At 38.1% G+C, this 17489-nt stretch overlaps 5 protein-coding genes across 9 annotated transcripts; 3 read left to right on the top strand and 2 right to left on the bottom strand.

The window, feature by feature from the left end:
- Nucleotides 1-2095: 2095 nt before the first annotated feature.
- On the top strand, nucleotides 2096-3034 carry LOC18017091 (auxin-responsive protein IAA33). Its single transcript, XM_006401143.2, has 2 exons — nucleotides 2096-2547; nucleotides 2950-3034. The coding sequence occupies exons 1-2, from the start codon at nucleotides 2096-2098 to the stop codon at nucleotides 3026-3028; spliced, it is 531 nt and encodes a 176-aa protein (XP_006401206.1). The 3' UTR covers nucleotides 3029-3034.
- A 431-nt stretch (nucleotides 3035-3465) lies between these two features.
- LOC18017090 ((DL)-glycerol-3-phosphatase 2) lies at nucleotides 3466-5788 on the bottom strand. Its single transcript, XM_006401142.2, has 6 exons — nucleotides 5707-5788; nucleotides 4929-5153; nucleotides 4525-4585; nucleotides 4276-4423; nucleotides 4106-4185; nucleotides 3466-3956 (listed from the first exon to the last, which is right to left on the bottom strand). Exons 1-6 carry the CDS (start codon nucleotides 5786-5788, stop codon nucleotides 3827-3829), a joined length of 726 nt encoding a protein of 241 aa, XP_006401205.1. The 3' UTR covers nucleotides 3466-3826.
- Nucleotides 5789-6234: 446 nt separating this feature from the next.
- Nucleotides 6235-9294, top strand: LOC18017089 (heat shock 70 kDa protein 9, mitochondrial). The gene is made up of 6 exons (XM_006401141.2): nucleotides 6235-6481; nucleotides 6802-6863; nucleotides 6967-7045; nucleotides 7141-7707; nucleotides 7791-8411; nucleotides 8500-9294. The coding sequence occupies exons 1-6, from the start codon at nucleotides 6407-6409 to the stop codon at nucleotides 9142-9144; spliced, it is 2049 nt and encodes a 682-aa protein (XP_006401204.1). The 5' UTR covers nucleotides 6235-6406; the 3' UTR covers nucleotides 9145-9294.
- A 58-nt stretch (nucleotides 9295-9352) lies between these two features.
- LOC18017088 (DNA repair protein XRCC3 homolog) lies at nucleotides 9353-11257 on the bottom strand. Of its 5 annotated transcripts, XM_024155861.1 has the most exons (3): nucleotides 10237-11257; nucleotides 10069-10127; nucleotides 9353-9708 (listed from the first exon to the last, which is right to left on the bottom strand). In XM_024155861.1, the coding sequence occupies exon 1, from the start codon at nucleotides 11246-11248 to the stop codon at nucleotides 10364-10366; it is 885 nt and encodes a 294-aa protein (XP_024011629.1). In that variant the 5' UTR covers nucleotides 11249-11257; the 3' UTR covers nucleotides 9353-9708; nucleotides 10069-10127; nucleotides 10237-10363. The 5 variants fall into 5 exon arrangements, with proteins under 5 accessions (XP_024011629.1, XP_024011628.1, XP_024011627.1 ...); XM_024155860.1 differs by having other exon boundaries at nucleotides 10069-11257; XM_024155859.1 differs by having other exon boundaries at nucleotides 9353-10127.
- Nucleotides 11258-12138: 881 nt separating this feature from the next.
- Nucleotides 12139-14373, top strand: LOC18017087. The gene is given in 2 exon segments (XM_024156112.1): nucleotides 12139-13423; nucleotides 13426-14373. Coding segments are annotated over 2 exon segments (1923 nt in total). The 5' UTR covers nucleotides 12139-12267; the 3' UTR covers nucleotides 14193-14373.
- The last annotated feature ends 3116 nt before the right edge of the window (nucleotides 14374-17489 follow it).

The following is a 17489-nucleotide window of genomic DNA, read 5'->3' as shown; positions in this document are numbered from 1 at the left end:
AAATTTAGGCCATTTTAAGCATGAATTTTGAGGTCGGTCATTTAAATCATCAACTCGTGTTGACTTTACGTTTAAGGCATGAAGTTTCGTTGACTCGGCCAAAGTGAGCACAACGTTAAGTCGTGTGACGGTGCGATTAAACATCGTTAATGAGTCTCTGTTAGTCTTAAATGACAGCGTTTGAGCATAATCTAATAATTCCCAAATCGATTAAAACCCCCAAATCCAACCTCAAATCCCTAAATCCCCAAAGAACTGAAAGCTTCAAGCTCTTGGATCGAGCTTGAGGCTGTGACTGTGATCGACCTTGAGTTTGTGATCCATGACTTTGAGGTTGTGATCCATGAGAAGCTTGAGGCTGTGATCCAAGAGGAGCTTGAGGCTGTGATCCAAGAGGAGCTTGAAGCTGTGATCCAAGAGGTTTCAGTTCTTTGGGGATTTAGGGATTTGAGGTTAGATTTGGGAGTTTTAATCGATTTGGGAATTATTAGATTACGCTCAAACGCTGTCGTTTAAGACTAACAGAGACTCATTAATGTTGGTTTAACGATGTTTAATCGCACCATCACACGACTTAACGTTGTGCTCATTTTGGCTGAATCAACGAAACTTCATGCCTCAAACGTAAAGTCAACACGAGTTGATGATTTAAATGGCCGACCTCAAAGTTCATGCTTAAAATGGCCTAAATTTGAAAGTTCATGATTTAAATGACATTTTTCCCCATTAAATATATCTAACTTTGATTACTATTAATATGGAATTAGTGGTGACTGTGGTGTCCCTAGGCCCTAGCTAGCATAGTGTCTGACTAGCTACAATATTTGTTTGCTAGAATGATCAGATTTTCTTTTATTTATCTTCAGATAATTCAGTGAATTAAAAATCTGTGGTGATGAGTTTGGATTAGATTGTTTGCATCTACAATTACAGTTATATGTTTTTTGTAATTAAGTGTATGCGCCATGGATGTATATCAATTGATGTGTTTATGCATTTGTCTATATGACTAAATATGATGTGTTCATGTGCCCAAATTGTATGAATTGGTGTGTCTACTATATGGATGTATTATATGACATTGATGTGTGTGTGTGTGTTTAATTACTTGTTTGTATTCGTCGTATGTTTGATGTGGCTTAGTGTATTGTATGTAAAAAGAAGAAGATGACGTGGAGCTCCCGACCAGGCGCGAGTCAAGGAAGCGAGGCGTTCGGCGACGGCAGCGCGGTCGTCTCCGCAGCCCATGCGTTACAATTTACAAGATCTCTTTTTCTATACCTTAATTTGTTTCTTTATTTTAACTACTCATCGATTTATTAACTCCTTGATTTGGAGTGTTCTAGTTCAAACTTCTTATTATATTCACTGTTGTAGTAATATGTTGTTAAGATTTCCAACTTATGTTTTCCCGTCAACTTGCTTCTTGTCCACGTAAACCTTGCTTGTGTATTTTTCAGTTTGAAAATCTTCATATATGCCTACCACATAATGAATATTGAAGGAAAAAAATTGTAGATTTTAAGATAATTGTTTGATGGCACAAGTTACATTTTTGTTGTTGTTGTATGGTTCCACTAAATTTTAAGTGGGATCAATATTATCAACATTCTTCTTATGATGTAACTAAAGGTCTCTCACTAATTACAGCTTTTGCTCCAACAGTGATGGATTAATAGCTTATACTATAATTATAATTTATAACAATGTCATTTAATACAAACGCATAAGGGACAACATTTCTACGTGAATATCTAATTGTTCATTCACTAATTAAATAGTGGACTATTAAATTGACTGTTCATTACGGATCCATTGTTTAACGGGAAACCCAAAGAGCAGATGTACTTTAAAATTAAATGAAAAATTTCAAGACAACATTGAAACAAAAATAATAAAAGACAGCCTTTGCCACACAACTTACGCCTTCTATATTTATAAGTACATACATTCACTTTCACCAGAATCTCATCAACACCAAATCAAACACAGTCTCTCTCTCCCTATCTCTCTCTAAGATATATGAAACACACGACCTCTTTTGAGTTCCTTCTTCTTTTCTAGGTTACAAAACCCTTAAAACCCTAATCTCATTATGAACAGTTTCGAGCCACAAAGCCAAGACTCTATGAAAAGGAGGCTTCACCGAGACAATATAATAACCACACAACAACCTCGTGACACCACGACAATAACAACATCCTTCATGACCAAACCTCTTTCAAAAATCCCAAATAATAGCTCAAGCTCCGGAGCCGCCGGGAGATTCCCAGGGTTTGCTCTCAACGTCGACGACGATCTAGTTTCATCTGTGGTTCCTCCTGTTACGGTTGTTCTCGAGGGACGTTCGATTTGCCAACGCATCAGCCTAGACAAGCATGTGAGTTATCAGAGCTTGGCTTTGGCTCTGAGGAAAATGTTTGTCGATGGGGCTGATTCGACTTCGGAGACGGACGATCTTGATCTTTCCAACGCTATTCCTGGCCATCTTATTGCTTATGAAGACATGGAGAACGACCTCCTTCTCGCTGGTGATCTTAGTTGGAAGTAATATTCCTCTTTTCAACTCCCAAGTATCTCTTCTTTTACATACTAATCTAATTATAGTTATTTATTTGATATCGTACGCATAGCCATCTCAAACGACTATTGCAAAGGGGTGTAAATATTCTAATAAACATATATCTCATGACGTCTTAAAAGATATAATTTTTTAAAGTTGGAATCCTATTCCAATGTACCATTTATACATGATAAAATATACTAATGTTCGTACATAGCGTTCATGCAAATACAATTTCTTTAAAAAAAAAAAAATCTCTCTCAACGTTTGGTTTATTTAATATTTTACGGTTTTATGATTTTTTAAAACAACTTCGTTCTCGTAATATAACTGAAAGTATATAAATAGTTGGAGCTTAATTAGAAATTTGGTTTGTGAGGGCACAGGGACTTTGTTCGTGTAGCGAAGAGAATTCGAATCTTGCCGGTGAAAGGGAACACAAGAAAGGTCAGAAGAAACGAGTAATGAGAAAGACCGTTTTGCCAACGATGTCAGAAGATGTTTGAAACATGCTAATGTCGGTGATTCCCCAGGGGCATTATCGTTAAATTATCATCGAATGTGTATGCTTCTTTGTTCACTTATTTTATACCACGGAATGAAAACAACAAAAACGTTACAATCACTAATCGTGTAGCCATAATGAGTGAAAGAACATACTCTCTCTATTATGATTTGATAGAAATTGTTTTTCCAATAAGCTATTTGAAACACCAAATTTAATTCCTCTATCTTAATTGAATTATCAGTATAACTAAGACTAACATTCTGTGAATTTCAATTGATATGTTTAAATAAGAAAATGAATCATTTATTAATATTCAAAATTGAGAACATCAAAAAGAAAAAACCTAAAACACTACTCTTGGAGAAAGGAGAGAAGATTAGGTTTAGGCTGTAATTTGTAAATGACACATGTTAGTGATGCGTAACAAATGGAGATTCCAACCATAAAGAAGGAATCAGTTCAGCTACCGACAAAAACAAAAGCAGATGAGCCACAACGTTGGGACTTGGGTGTAAGAGTTTGTACAATTTTTTTTTGTTTAAACGTTAAGGCAGTTTTTTGTTTGGTCTCTTGTCATGTCACCACATAGTTTCTATTTTGGCTTCGATAACCAAAAATCATAACCCTTGACGACATAAAACCCCATTGATTTGTCATGTAAACGCCAAAACAATATAACAAGACAAACAATCAAGCTTCTCACCTATTCATGATTTTGACTTCTTTATCATTACCTTGAAGAAGCTTGTATATGTTTAGTTTGAATCCTCGAATGGAGGCAAACCCCATTCCTCTGGTTTGAAATCAAGTAGAGAAGTTATGATTTGATCTGCAACTTCTTGGTGAGAGATATCTAGTCTAGGATCTGGCACCATCACCACGTTCCTGTTGAGAAGAATCAAGTTCGGGCTTAGTGAAAACATAAACGTCTTTGATGTAGTAGAATATATACAACAATTGTCGTCGGTTTTGGGCTGAAATCTGTTTGGTATACATGAGAGAATTCAGAAACGACTAGGGAAAAATCCACTTACATTCCGGCGTTTTTAGCAGCAAGAACTCCAGATGGAGCATCTTCAAACACAAGAACCTCTTGTGGATCAACAGGACCGTCCTAAGGAATCCAGACAAAGAGGAAACATTGGTTTACAACTCATTCTAAAGCTTGAAATGAAGGGCACAACCAAATCATAGGTCTTATCACCTTAAATCTCCTAGCAGCAGCGAGAAAGCCATCTGGGGCAGGCTTTCCTTGCTTCACCTCTGGATCATCACCGCGAACTATGTGATGCATCAATGAGAAAAGCTCTTTGTGTCTTTGGGTTTTTAGATCAAAGTGACGCGTGTGAGTACTGCAAGCATACAATCAAAGGTAAAAAAGCAAGTGAATAAGAATACGCACACTAAATGGTATTTGAAGAGAAACAGATGTGCTGGTGAAGAAAAGAGATACCCTGTAGCAATACAAATTGGGATATTTCTCGCATGGAGATGCTTGATGAGTCGGCTAGCCCCTGAAACATCGGAAGAGAATTGGTTAGTGATAGGAAAGCTCGATATAAAGACCTGCAGCTGGTATATTTCAGCGGATTTCAACTCATAGCTTAAATTGTCAGATTCAAGCGAATAAGACCAATCCAGATGAACAAATATGAAATGAAACAGACTTTCTTTCATGGATGATTGCGATTTAAAGCAAAGGCAGTGCCTTTTGTTGCCTTTGCTACCCAAATCAAGCAGATATATATATATATATATATATATATATATATATATATATATATATACCCATGTTATCATCCAGTTAACCAAATGCCGTGTGTGAACAAAAATGTGTAACAGAAAGAAGGATTGTACCTGGCATTAGCTCACTAGTAGGGAAGAGGTCTTGCAACATTGACTCCCTCTCGATAAGGAAGTCCTCAGCGGAAAGAGAGTCGCTGATCCCGCTTTCTTCAACAAAGATCCTGGCAGCTTCTATAGCTTTTCTACCCATCATCTTAGCCTTGAGAGACCAATCAAATGTTTTGTTGTATCTAGCAAGTATGATCTCCTGGACCTCAGTGTAAAACTTCTCGGTGTCTGCAACAGAAACCAAATCGGCATGCATTACTTTCATTTTGTAAAATATAAAAATTGATCATTAAATTCAGAACTACTAAAATCTGGTGAACACATTGGGGAAATTTTCAGCTAAATTGGTGATTATATCAGCTAAAAATTCGCATTTTTCATCGAGAGAGTTAAACAAAATATAGAAATAGCAACGAGTTGAAAAAGTTGAGGCTGACTCGCGAAATTGCTTGGCTAGGTTATGATCTTCTACTTTTAAGTAGTCAATGAAGCTAAGATGATTTGAAACACAGAGCAAATAACAAATCCTTAAACTCTTACACCCATTCATTAACCTCAATTGTCTATTTTCCGATCAGAACTAAACGTAAATCATGAACATTCAGAACGACAATGAACTATTCAAAAATAAAGTACGCACCGCCACAAAAGGAATCGAAACTACAGTTTTAGATTCAGTGGGAACTACAAACTCACTCTTAAAATCAGGACTTAATGGAGAATAATTTCACTAATGCAATCCAATAAATAAAGGATCGAAGTTCAGATCCATCGAAATTACCGAGAAGAAGACCGTCCATGTCGAAGATGACGTGAGTGATCGTTCCTCTGCCGGCGACGGCGACGGCAGCGGGAGGCGACATTGACGGTACGATTCCGGTGGATCTCTGCTCGAGGCTACGATTAGATGTCTCTGTGGAAACCGCCTGCTATGGAAGAAGAATTCTGAATCGAGAAGCTAATGGTTTCTACTTTCATGGAGCGAGCGAGTGAGTGACGACGAATCCGAATCCAGTCGCATTCGGAGTTAGTTAGAGTGACGAACGGTTCTTGGACGTGGGCCGGGTCTTGTAAATGGGCCGGGTCACATAGAAAGCATTTTTCATGCCCAGCCAAATATGAAACCGGCTTTTCGAATTCGATCTCGCACCGATTGGAATCTCGTAGCCGGTTTATGTAATAACTCAAAGACCGATATCGATGCTAGGTTAGTTATGGAAAAAGTGAAAATATCAAACAGATTTGTAGCCCACGAATTTTATTTCTTGCGTGTTCCTTTATATTACTCTCTCTCACTTATGGTGCCAAAGTACGCAGCGTATGTATTAGGTACTTTGTGGAAAAGAGAAGGGTATAATGGTAATATTCGCAGTAAACCTCCTTTTATTGTAATTAAGGTCCCTTAAACCCTACGCGCTCAAAAATATCTTTCCATCTCCGACGTTAAACCCTCCGATCTCAAAAAGCTCCACAACCACCAAATGGCCTCCGTCGCGCTACTACGGTCGCTTCGCCGCCGTGAAATTCACGCGGCTTCCGTCTCTGCTTATAAATCCGTATGTATATTTTCCCCTTAATCTCTCAATGTTTGCTTAAGAAATCACGTTTAGGTTTTTTCGTGTTTTCCGGATCTGATATCGATTATGTTTCTTCGAAATGGAATAGGATTTGAAATTACCGAGGGTTTGAATCTGGGTTTTTATGTTGTGCCTTAATCGATTTTTCAGGGGTTTCTGTCTACATTTCTTAAAGTTTCCTACTTTTTTTCTTATTTCCTTTGTGAAGCGATCTACTGTACTTTGTTCCTTGATGGTTTTTCATTTGTTGACTCAGTAACCATTTGCTGTAGCTTACGCTGTTAATATTCAATCTGCAGATTTCTGCTAATGGAAAGACGTCTTTGATTGGAAAATTGGGTTACTTGGCTAGGCCTTTCTGGTAAACTCAACCTCTCACTTTAATGGTATAGCATGAACAAGCATCTCCCTTCAAGTGTTTTTTCTCACATCTTTTCGTATTGTATGTTGTTCTGAAAATGCAGCTCGAGGCCTGTGGGGAATGATGTCATCGGTATTGATTTGGGTACCACCAATTCTTGTGTGTCTGTGATGGAAGGAAAGGTAAAACTCCGATCTTGTTTCAATCCTGATATACGTTTAATCGAGGAATTGAATTCTCAGTTCTAAAGGTATTGACTTTGATCTCGTTTTTGTAGACCCCTAGGGTTATTGAGAATGCGGAAGGAACTCGAACTACACCGTCAGTGGTTGCTATTAACCAAAAGGGAGAGCTCCTTGTTGGAACACCGGCTAAACGTCAGGCCGTGACAAATCCGACAAACACGTTTTTCGGTACCAAACGTTTGATTGGGAGACGTTATGAGGATCCTCAGACACAGAAGGAGATGAAAATGGTTCCTTACAAGATTGTCAAGGCACCAAATGGTGATGCTTGGGTCGAAGCCAATGGAAAGAAGTTTTCTCCAAGCCAGATTGGAGCTAATGTCCTCACCAAAATGAAGGAGACTGCTGAAGCTTACCTCGGGAAAACCATCACCAAAGCTGTTGTTACTGTTCCAGCTTATTTCAATGATGCCCAGAGACAAGCCACAAAGGATGCTGGGAAAATCGCCGGTCTTGATGTCCAGAGGATCATCAACGAGCCAACAGCTGCTGCTTTATCATATGGTATGAACAATAAGGAGGGTGTTATAGCTGTGTTCGATCTTGGAGGTGGAACGTTTGATGTTTCTATCTTGGAAATCTCAAGCGGTGTTTTTGAGGTAATGTCAAGTTTTTTAAAAGTTTTTTCTTGATTTGCGTTTTTTTCTGTGTGGCTTATTGTATAATGGTTTTCTCTTATCAGGTTAAAGCTACAAATGGAGATACCTTTTTGGGAGGAGAAGATTTTGACAACACTTTGTTGGAGTATTTGGTTAATGAGTTCAAAAGAACAGATAATATTGATCTGACTAAGGACAAGCTTGCCCTTCAGAGGCTGAGAGAAGCTGCAGAGAAGGCCAAGATCGAGCTTTCGTCGACATCTCAGACCGAAATCAACCTGCCTTTCATTACCGCAGATGCTTCTGGAGCGAAGCACTTGAACATAACCTTAACCAGGTCAAAGTTTGAAGCTTTGGTCAGCAAGTTGATCGAGAGAACAAGATGCCCTTGCCAAAACTGCCTCAAGGATGCCGGAATCACGGTTAAAGAAGTTGATGAGGTTCTTCTTGTTGGTGGAATGACTCGTGTTCCCAAAGTGCAAGAGATAGTTGCTGAGATTTTTGGAAAGAGCCCTTGCAAAGGTGTGAACCCTGATGAAGCGGTTGCCATGGGAGCTGCTATTCAAGGTGGTATACTCCGTGGTGATGTCAAGGAGTTGCTTCTTTTGGATGTGACTCCTCTTTCACTCGGTATCGAAACACTTGGTGGAATCTTCACTAGGTTGATCAACCGAAACACCACCATCCCCACAAAGAAGTCTCAGGTAATGAATCTTGAAAAAAAGATAACGGTTTCAGATTGTATCTTAAGCTTATTATTGATCTGACGAAGTTTTTGATTTTGCTTCTTAGGTTTTCTCCACAGCCGCAGACAACCAGATGCAAGTGGGAATCAAAGTTCTTCAGGGAGAACGTGAAATGGCTGCTGACAACAAAATGCTTGGAGAATTTGAGCTCAGTGGGATCCCACCTGCACCAAGAGGAATGCCACAGATCGAAGTTACATTCGACATTGATGCAAATGGTATCGTAACTGTCTCAGCCAAAGACAAAGTAACAGCTAAAGAGCAGCAGATCACAATCAGATCTTCAGGTGGTCTATCAGACGATGAGATTAACAGAATGGTAAAAGAAGCTGAGATCAACTCACACAAGGATCAAGAGAAGAAGCAACTTATTGACGTTAGGAACAGTGCTGATACTACAATCTACAGTGTTGAGAAGAGCCTGAGTGAATACAGAGAGAAGATTCCTGCAGAGATTGCCTCTGAGATCGAAACTGCAGTGTCTGATCTCAGGACAGCAATGGCTGGTGAAGACATTGAGGACATCAAGGCTAAGCTTGAAGCTGCAAACAAGGCAGTGTCAAAGATCGGAGAACACATGTCTAAGGGATCCGGATCCTCTGGTTCCTCTGGGAGCTCTGGCGATGGTACAAGTGGGACTGAGCAGACGCCTGAAGCTGAATTTGAAGAGGCGAGCGGTTCAAAGAAGTGAGGTCGATAACCGGTTCGTACCGACTCTGGTTGTTTTTTCCAAATAATTTCAACAAAAAATACGTGGTCATGTTGTAAACGTTGTTGTAAAAAGTTCTTTACGATGAGAAGCCTCGCAAAGGCGAAGGAGCTAGATTCCTCATTCATCTTATTAACAAACTCTCATCTTTATAATCTTACCATTTCACGGATCAAAATAATATCCTTTTGAACAGGCGAAAACATTATGTATCATATACAAAGCTACAAAATAAATCAAGCTTTTAAAAGTATTTGCTCAGCATAGCAGATCCCGAAGAACGGCTCTCTGCTCTAGGCTCTAGCAACAGCATTCTCTCCTAAGTGATGACCACATGGCTATCGACATTGATACACGTATGTAGCATCAAAATCCAAACTTCACTATCTCATCAGTCGTGTCCCAGAGATGATTCAACACATGTTCTAGCCTCAGCCTTAGCCTGAATTCTCATTCTTGTCTACGATTAGATATCGATTTGATGCTCTCGAACTGCCATTCCTGATTCCCAGAAACATCGTCCCCATAGACTCCTCAGTCATCTCTCTGCCATTCCATGAAACTTAAAAGAATCAAAGGGTCAAAAGATAGGAAAAGATTCTCTTGTTTCAAGTAAGAAACGAAGTATGTTATCTTTAGACTGATAGATTTCATTTAATTTCTGGTTAGTTAGAACCGAGAAAATTTAGACTGATAGATATATTAAATACTGGATTTTTCTGAGTTCATATGGATCAAGTGAAGGCAAATACAAAACAATATCCATAACGATTCATATTACCACCGCATAAAAGTCACTTCAGCAATTTAGTCAAGAAATGATATATTTGAAGATGGCTACCAAACGGGAAATGCAATTATGCAAAGGAAACAAAGTCTGAGAACAAAGTGAGAAGCATGCAGTACACTTAGAAGGGGCAAAATGCGGCTTTCCATTGCAAATCATTATCAAGACCATCAGAAGCCTGAGAAGTAATAGCATGAGGACTATTTTATAGAATGCATAAAAACTAAGACAATCAAAAAACAGATTTTCTATATCACGTCGATTTAAGAGGAGAAATATGAAAGAACCTGGCTTTCTGTAACCCATCTCCAGGATCCCTATCCCTCTGGAATATACATAAATAATGCACAAAAAGAGAACTTGTGATGGTCACGAATCAAAAATTATCCTGCATAGCACCATGAATCACCTACACTAAACCTCACAAATCCCCTCTGGTGTGATCTTGAACTCGCAAGAGGAACCAGGCAAATGAGGTGAAAAAACAATCTCAAGACGCCTCTGAGCTCTTATAGACACAGAACTCCGACCGCTCTCATCATTTTCTTTGCAGATGGTTTCATTACTTCGTGAGATGAAAAACCTCGAGTTCACACAATTGGCCCAAGCCAATCCTAAAGCAGGAACAACTCGTCTCCCAGACGAATACAAATACCTCAAATTCCCAATCCTCAAACCACTTAACCCATCAGAAGATTCCACCAAATCAGTGACCTGATTCGTAATCACCACAGCCAAATCAAAATTATTTGCCAACTGCTTCAACTTCCCCGATATCTTGAAAAACAACGACGCTCTCTTCCTGAGATCAGACGGGGTGTTATCAAATTCCGATCTGAACAACGCCGCCACAGAATCAAGTACAATCAACTTCAAAGGAAACCTATTTTTCGTATTCCCGACAAAAGCATCTATCCTAGGCATTATGTCGAACAGGTGGTCTACAGAATTGACGTTTTGTACGAACACATGATCACAAGGATTATCATTGTGATTCGCGTAAATACTAGGGTTCGATTGGTGAAACGAGCGTGAGAGCTGATGAAGACGGCGAAACGGAAAGGGAAACTCGGAATGGAGATAAAGGGCAGAACCGTCGAGTCCGCCGTGTGAAATCGGAAGTTGGGCACAGAGCGAGAGTTGAAGACAGAGTTGAGTCTTTCCGCAGCCGCTCTCCGCCACGATTTCCGTCAGAGAATTGCAGGGAAATCCGCCGCGAAGACAACCGTCGATGATCTCACAGCCGGTGGTTAGCTTGCGGCTCGTCGGCGATTGTCGGCCGAGATTCTGTGGCTTCATTTTCGCATCTCACCGCCAAAAGCGTATCGATTTTCAAGCGCAACGAAATTCAAAAAGATCATTAGACGGCATCGTTTCACCTTAATTGGGCTTTTATATTCAAACGTCCGCTTTAGGCCCAATAATTTTTAACACGATTAATGTAAGAAACGATAACGTTTGCTTCCCTTAAAAAACATTATTGATCCCCTAAAAACGTTTAAGGCTTATTATCATTCTCCTCATTAATTCAAATTTTTACTCTAATCTATTTTTATTGGGTCATATTCCATAATTTAAACTTATAGCATAATTTATTATAATTAATTTAGTTTTTCTTGTTCAGGTTATTTTTGTTTAATGTATAATAAAAAGAAATATAAAAAGTATATGTTTCATGAGAAATATATGTTCCATGATAGTATAAGCTACTCTTTCTTAATGAAAAAATAATTTTTTTTTTTCAATGAAAAATTGAACATTTTCAAAAAATTGTGCACAAACAAAATATAAAAGAATTGGTGATGTTTTACAATTCATAAAAGAATTCACAACAAAATATAAAAGAATTCAACTAGATGACACAAGAATCACAACAAAATTTCTCCAACTTATGATACATCAAAAGCCATGTAAAGGCAGGCTATCAAAGATCATGCTCCTACGAAATAATGCACCCAATTTACGATTCAAAAACATCCAAGGCAAGTATTCTTACGCAGTACCATTTAATGTAGAGTTGATTCTCTCAAATAACGCATATTATGGTATGTATCGTTTCATCTTAATTGGGCTTTTCTATACAAACATCAGCTTTAGGTCCAATTAGGCCATTAGGCCCAGTAAGAAACGATGTCGTTTGCTTCACAGCGAGGAATCTCCTTTCTCTTTCCCTTTTGGTTTTTCTTCTTCGGCGATCCTTCTCAGATCTGATCGATTTTGATCCGATGATGCTCTGAATAGTTAATCAAATTGAGGCTTCATCGATATTGAACATTCGCGAGTTATAGAAGCTTCCAGATCAAATTCGAATCGCGATCATGTCGTGCTTAGCCCTAGCTCTGCAACCCACAAATGGATCTGACATCTTGCTCCAAACCAGAGAGTGGTTTCCGCCGGCAAGAGCCCTGATCGCTCTCTCGTATTTCCGCCAAACGCGTCAGGCATTCGCCTCCTCGAAGCAGCAGCAGCAGCATTCGAATCAGAAACAGAACCAAGCTTCGTCGTCTTCCTCAGCGGCGGATGCTGACGATGCCGCGGCGGCGGAATTCGTCGGTGACGATCCGCTCGCGGCTTCAAATGGACAGGTGATCGTTGGTGTGGAGAGCAAGTATCGGGTGGTTTATCGGGTAGTGAACTCGATCTACATCCTCGGCGTCACCGTCGCGGATCACGACAACTCGATCAATGTCTTTGAGTGTATCCACATCGTGAATCAAGCGGTTAGCGTTATCGTCACCGCTTGCCGTGGAGTTGAAGTGACTCCGGAGAAGCTTGGACGGAAGTACGCGGAGGTTTACATGGCGCTTGACATCGTCTTACGCGGTGTCAGCAACATTCGTCTCGCCGCGATGCTTGGTGCTATGCACGGAGATGGAATCGCGAAGATGGTACACTCGGCTTTAGACACCGAGAGTAAGATCCGAGGAGCAGATAACTGGACGTCGGTGGAATCTCACTCCGCGGAGCATCAAGCTTCTGTGAACGCATTCGCCAATGCAAGATTCGAACTCCCTCCAGAGACCATCGCCGCCGGAGACGAGCTAGCGGCGAGTCTGGCTCCAGTGGTGCAAGAATCAGAGCAATTGAAGGAAGAACCGGAACCGGAGAACAAGGATCCTTTTGCGGCAAGTGAAACGATCAACAAGGAGAAAGAACTCGTGGGTGGGTTCAAGAAGACCAAGGATCCTTCCTCAACGGACTTGACCTTGGCACTGTCTGGACTCGAGGTTACAACATTGCCACCAGCTGAAGCAACACAGTCTACGCACATCAACGTGGAAGGGTTCGAAGGGCAATACGGTGGGATTGAGTTCAGCAACGAACAGGCTACGATCGGAGAAACATTTGAAGCGTTTAGTGATGCTTGGGGAGGTGGATTGGATCCTTCAGAGTTTATGGGACCTAAGAAGATTCAAAAGAAGGAAGGACTAGGCGGGCTTGAGCTGTTGCACACCAGTGATCCTAAGGCAGTGGAAGCAAAGACGGAGGTAATCTCGATAACCTAGTGAAAAAGCCTGAGATGAAAGGTCCTGAAATGTATATCTCTGAGGAAATTAGAACCGAGTTTAGAGAATCCTTGCTTGCTAGAGTAGGACTAATGGGTGTGATCTATCTGAAAACAATGCCACCTAAAGGCTCTGGTGAAGAGAAAGAAACCGAGTTCTCGTTTCGTGTCGAGAATACTAGTGCCGTTAAGAGATTCGCGATGCAGAGTTCAAAGATCAGTAGCTTAGGGAACGGTTTGTTTCACGTTAGAACCGTTCCATCAGAAGAACCAATCCCTATCCTCAAGTATAGCTTGCAACCTAAGGTAACCCCGTTGCCTCTTAGAGTACGAATGGTGAAACGAACCAGCGGGACTTTACTCTCACTAATGATACAATACGTATCAAACCCGGAGCTACCTCAGCCTCTGAAAAACGTCGATTTTGTTCTGAAACTCCCCGTTGATCCCACATTGCTTAAGGTTTCTCCTAAAGCAATACTAAACAGAACTGATCGAGAACTGAAATGGCAAATCCCTGAGATTCCTCTGACTGGAAGTCCCGGGAGATTAAGAGCGCGGATGCCTATTGATTCAGAGAACGGCGAGGAAGAACCGGAAATCATTTGCTATGTGAAATTCTCGGTTCAGGGAAGTAGTTCATTGTCTGGTATCAGTCTACGTGCAGCTGCTGAGGGAAATACGGATTTCTATGAGGTAGATCACAAGTACGAAACCGGAATCTATATGTGCAATTGATCAAGTTTTCTCCTCAAAAGAGTTTCATTTGTTTATAATTTCTCAAATGTTTTTTTTTTTTTTTTTGAGTTTGGCCTTTGTTGGAAGCTAATTCTATTTTTTTGTCATGTAAGGTTTTGTGTATCTTGACATCTCATTGTTATGTTATCTGTTTTTATCCGATTTGCTTTTAGTTTTTCAATGAGTTTTAATATTTTTATTATTGAGAATACAAAGTTTTAGTTTATCAAAATACAATTCGCAAAATTCTTCCCATTTCTCAATCATTTGCCAACGGTGTTTGATATCCTGTAAAAACAAGGGCTCTAGAACGAACACATAATTTTGGAATAGTTAATCTCCAAGTATTATTACATTACAAGAACAAGCTAAGATCTGCATTAAAAATGTAAAATATTGATATGACAAATCATGAAACATGAGATAATACTCTAGTGTGTTTTTGGACTCTATTAGGGTCATACACTTTTAGGCTTTAACATTATCCCTAGAATAACGCATCATTAATAGGCATTAACCACAATAATGATTTACATTTGTTTATCTTTAAATATGTAAAGCACATTTTGTTTAACTTTAGTACATCGTTTCTTTTAAAAAAGTGAAATCGACTCTGCATAATCATAACATAAAAACGTTCTCCTGCCAATATATGATGCATTAAAATTGTCATATATACATTTTCAGTTTAGTATATTGAATTTTAAAATATTAATCTCATACCATATCAGCCGAAATAAATGCATCAAACATGTTACTCTTAGCTGATATCCACCTACATTTCTTTATATAAATTATCCCATTAAAAGATAATAGCACGATGAGAAACGGTTTCGCTCACATAACATCTAATGAAAATAAAGAACATATACAATAAATTGGTGTACAATTGAAATGATCAAATTGTTACTCATTGTCTCTGTGGAGTTTGGAAGATATATTCCAAATTGTTATTCATTGTCTCTCAAAATTTTCTCTAAAAATGATCAAAATTGTGTCTGCAGCAATAGTTTACATAAGTATGTTTCAAACCAAGTGAAAAGAATAAATGAACATTAAAAGAAAATTATGGATGTTTTGGACAAAGATTGTGCAATCTAATTCATATATATGTATATGGTTTGACTTAATATTATTTATTCTTTTTTTTAGTGTACCGTTCTTTAAAGAGATTGTTTATGTTGTCAAAGTGCAACCATTAAACAAGGAAAATAAAGATGCAAAGGCAGCCTATGTTAAGTTCAAGTCTAAGCAAGAAACAAATACGTGAGTTTACTTATGAAGTTTTTTTGTATTTGTAGTTCATTTCTGTATAACAAAAACAATTTTTTTATTTAACATGTTAAGATGAATGAAAAATTAATGTTTTGTCACATTTTTGTTATCTGATTTAGAAACAAGAGACAAATTGTTTTTGTTAATGGTTTCGACAACAATATGAATAAGGATGATAGAAAAAAAATATCTCAAAGAGATATTCAAATCATATACAGAGTCATTTCTTCCTCCAATTAGTTGATATATTTTTGTTCTTCCTTCCTAAAACACTAATGTTTTTTTTTGCTTTTACATGTTTGCTTACCTACTTATAAGAAGTTGTAGAGAGAAAGTGTTTAGGAACGCGTTATACTATGGTTCAGTATCCTCAAAATGTTTTCAAATCCGTGTTAGAAATGCTTAACTGAAAAGAAAAGAAAGTTTATGAAGACATGGTGTGATTTCAACTAAGGTACATAAATTTATGTTTTTTTTTTTCATTTAGTCTGGCTTTCTTTTGGAATGTGTTTTTGATTGTCACTGATTTTTGATTTTTGATTTATGAAAACTTTTATTGTTGTGGTTTTTGGATTGTAATACATAATTGTTTTAGAATGTCTCTTATTTTTTAATGTGTTTTGGAATGTTATATAATTGTGGTATTATACGATATAGTTATATATATTTTGAAACAGTAATATATTCCTTCCAACATAGGTGGTTTGAGAAAGCGTTGAGTATGTGATTGCTTCTCGGCTTCTCGGCTCTGTGTACGACTCCACTTGGCCACTAGATATATTTGATAATTTCTTGGTGTAGACTCTGACTGTTGGGTTGTCTAGATGTACGTAAAAAATAGACTAAGATATTTGATCAGAATTGTTTCAAATTCATGCTGGCTCTTATTACCAGACCAGTACTTCGGATTCGAAGTGCATGAAAGATCACAACCACAAACGTTCTCCTTAGATATCTTATTATTTAGTTATTCAACAGTTGTGGAAGAGAAAATGCTAATTCATTACTTGTATCATATTCATATAAATGACCCATGAAATCACAAATTACTTTAAAATAAACTAGATTCATACCGCATAAATTAGATTTTTTTACATGTTCACCACATAATTTTTTGATATGGCCTAGAAGCCTTTTTGTTATAGACTAGTTGAGCTTTCTATTGGGTCTCAAGCTACGAAACAATGGGGTCCAGTTAATAATGATCATATAACGTCCACGTATTCTACACCATTAATCAGATTAAGAAATAAAGGATTCCATGAGAATCTGCTTGATTGATTATCTCATACAAAAGAAATATATAAAGTGTAATTATGGTGAACATGTAAACAGACCAATGTTCACGAGAGAGAATGCCTTACAACGTCTAAAATTTTGAAAATATTAACCTCGCACCAGACCAGCCAAAATAAATCCATGTAACATGACATTCTTAGGTCAACAATCCACTGACATTGCTTTTATTTAAAATAAGAATGCCATGTGGGTATTAAGCACCAAGTACAATCCATCCTAACTATGTTTTACAAACATAAAATTTTAACAATAATTTACATCTGTCTTATTGGAGAGTGATATGTCTAGTGGCCAAGTTTATTATGATAAGTCAATTGATTAATAACAGAATTTATATAAAAATAATATCAAACTTAAGTACAAGCTGTGGGATCCTAAACACAAACCTCTAAAGAGATGAAAAAGGAGATTTTGAGCAACTTGGCCTACCAAATCGTCAACTTTAAGTCTTTAACACTTCATATTTCATTAGAAGAACATATAATTTGAGTGTTCATTGACAGATAAAAACGTAAGCATAATGATATTATAATGGAAGAATGATTCTAATTTCTAAACTCTATACCTAACATATGACAGCTATATTATCACCACGCAAAAGTACCAATTATATCATTCACAGTATTAATAAATGGCAATTGCATGCTACTAGACACAAAGGTAGCGATTAAGTATTCCATATCGTCATAATCTGAGAATCATGTGTATTAGCGATTTAGAATT

Source organism: Eutrema salsugineum, unplaced genomic scaffold (genome assembly GCF_000478725.1).
Source record: "Eutrema salsugineum unplaced genomic scaffold, Eutsalg1_0 scaffold_2, whole genome shotgun sequence".
Taxonomy (NCBI): Eukaryota; Viridiplantae; Streptophyta; class Magnoliopsida; order Brassicales; family Brassicaceae; genus Eutrema; species Eutrema salsugineum.
The sequence above is the reverse complement of the archived record's forward strand: the minus strand, read 5'-3'. Positions and strand labels throughout refer to the sequence as shown.

What these genes read in the sequence shown, in the direction of transcription:
- LOC18017091 (XM_006401143.2), top strand. Translation starts at nt 2,096, where the DNA reads ATGAACAGTTTCGAGCCACAAAGCCAAGACTCTATGAAAAGGAGGCTT. An exon ending in GCTGGTGATCTTAGTTGGAA is followed by an intron (nt 2,548 to 2,949) that starts GTAATATTCCTC and finishes GTGAGGGCACAG; the next exon opens with GGACTTTGTTCGTGTAGCGA.
- LOC18017090 (XM_006401142.2), bottom strand. Translation starts at nt 5,788, where the DNA reads ATGTCGCCTCCCGCTGCCGTCGCCGTCGCCGGCAGAGGAACGATCACT. An exon ending in CATGGACGGTCTTCTTCTCG is followed by an intron (nt 5,154 to 5,706) that starts GTAATTTCGATG and finishes TTTCTGTTGCAG; the next exon opens with ACACCGAGAAGTTTTACACT. An exon ending in TACTAGTGAGCTAATGCCAG is followed by an intron (nt 4,586 to 4,928) that starts GTACAATCCTTC and finishes CCGATGTTTCAG; the next exon opens with GGGCTAGCCGACTCATCAAG.
- LOC18017089 (XM_006401141.2), top strand. Translation starts at nt 6,407, where the DNA reads ATGGCCTCCGTCGCGCTACTACGGTCGCTTCGCCGCCGTGAAATTCAC. An exon ending in CCGTCTCTGCTTATAAATCC is followed by an intron (nt 6,482 to 6,801) that starts GTATGTATATTT and finishes TTCAATCTGCAG; the next exon opens with ATTTCTGCTAATGGAAAGAC. An exon ending in TCCCCACAAAGAAGTCTCAG is followed by an intron (nt 8,412 to 8,499) that starts GTAATGAATCTT and finishes TTTGCTTCTTAG; the next exon opens with GTTTTCTCCACAGCCGCAGA.
- LOC18017088 (XM_024155860.1), bottom strand. Translation starts at nt 11,248, where the DNA reads ATGAAGCCACAGAATCTCGGCCGACAATCGCCGACGAGCCGCAAGCTA.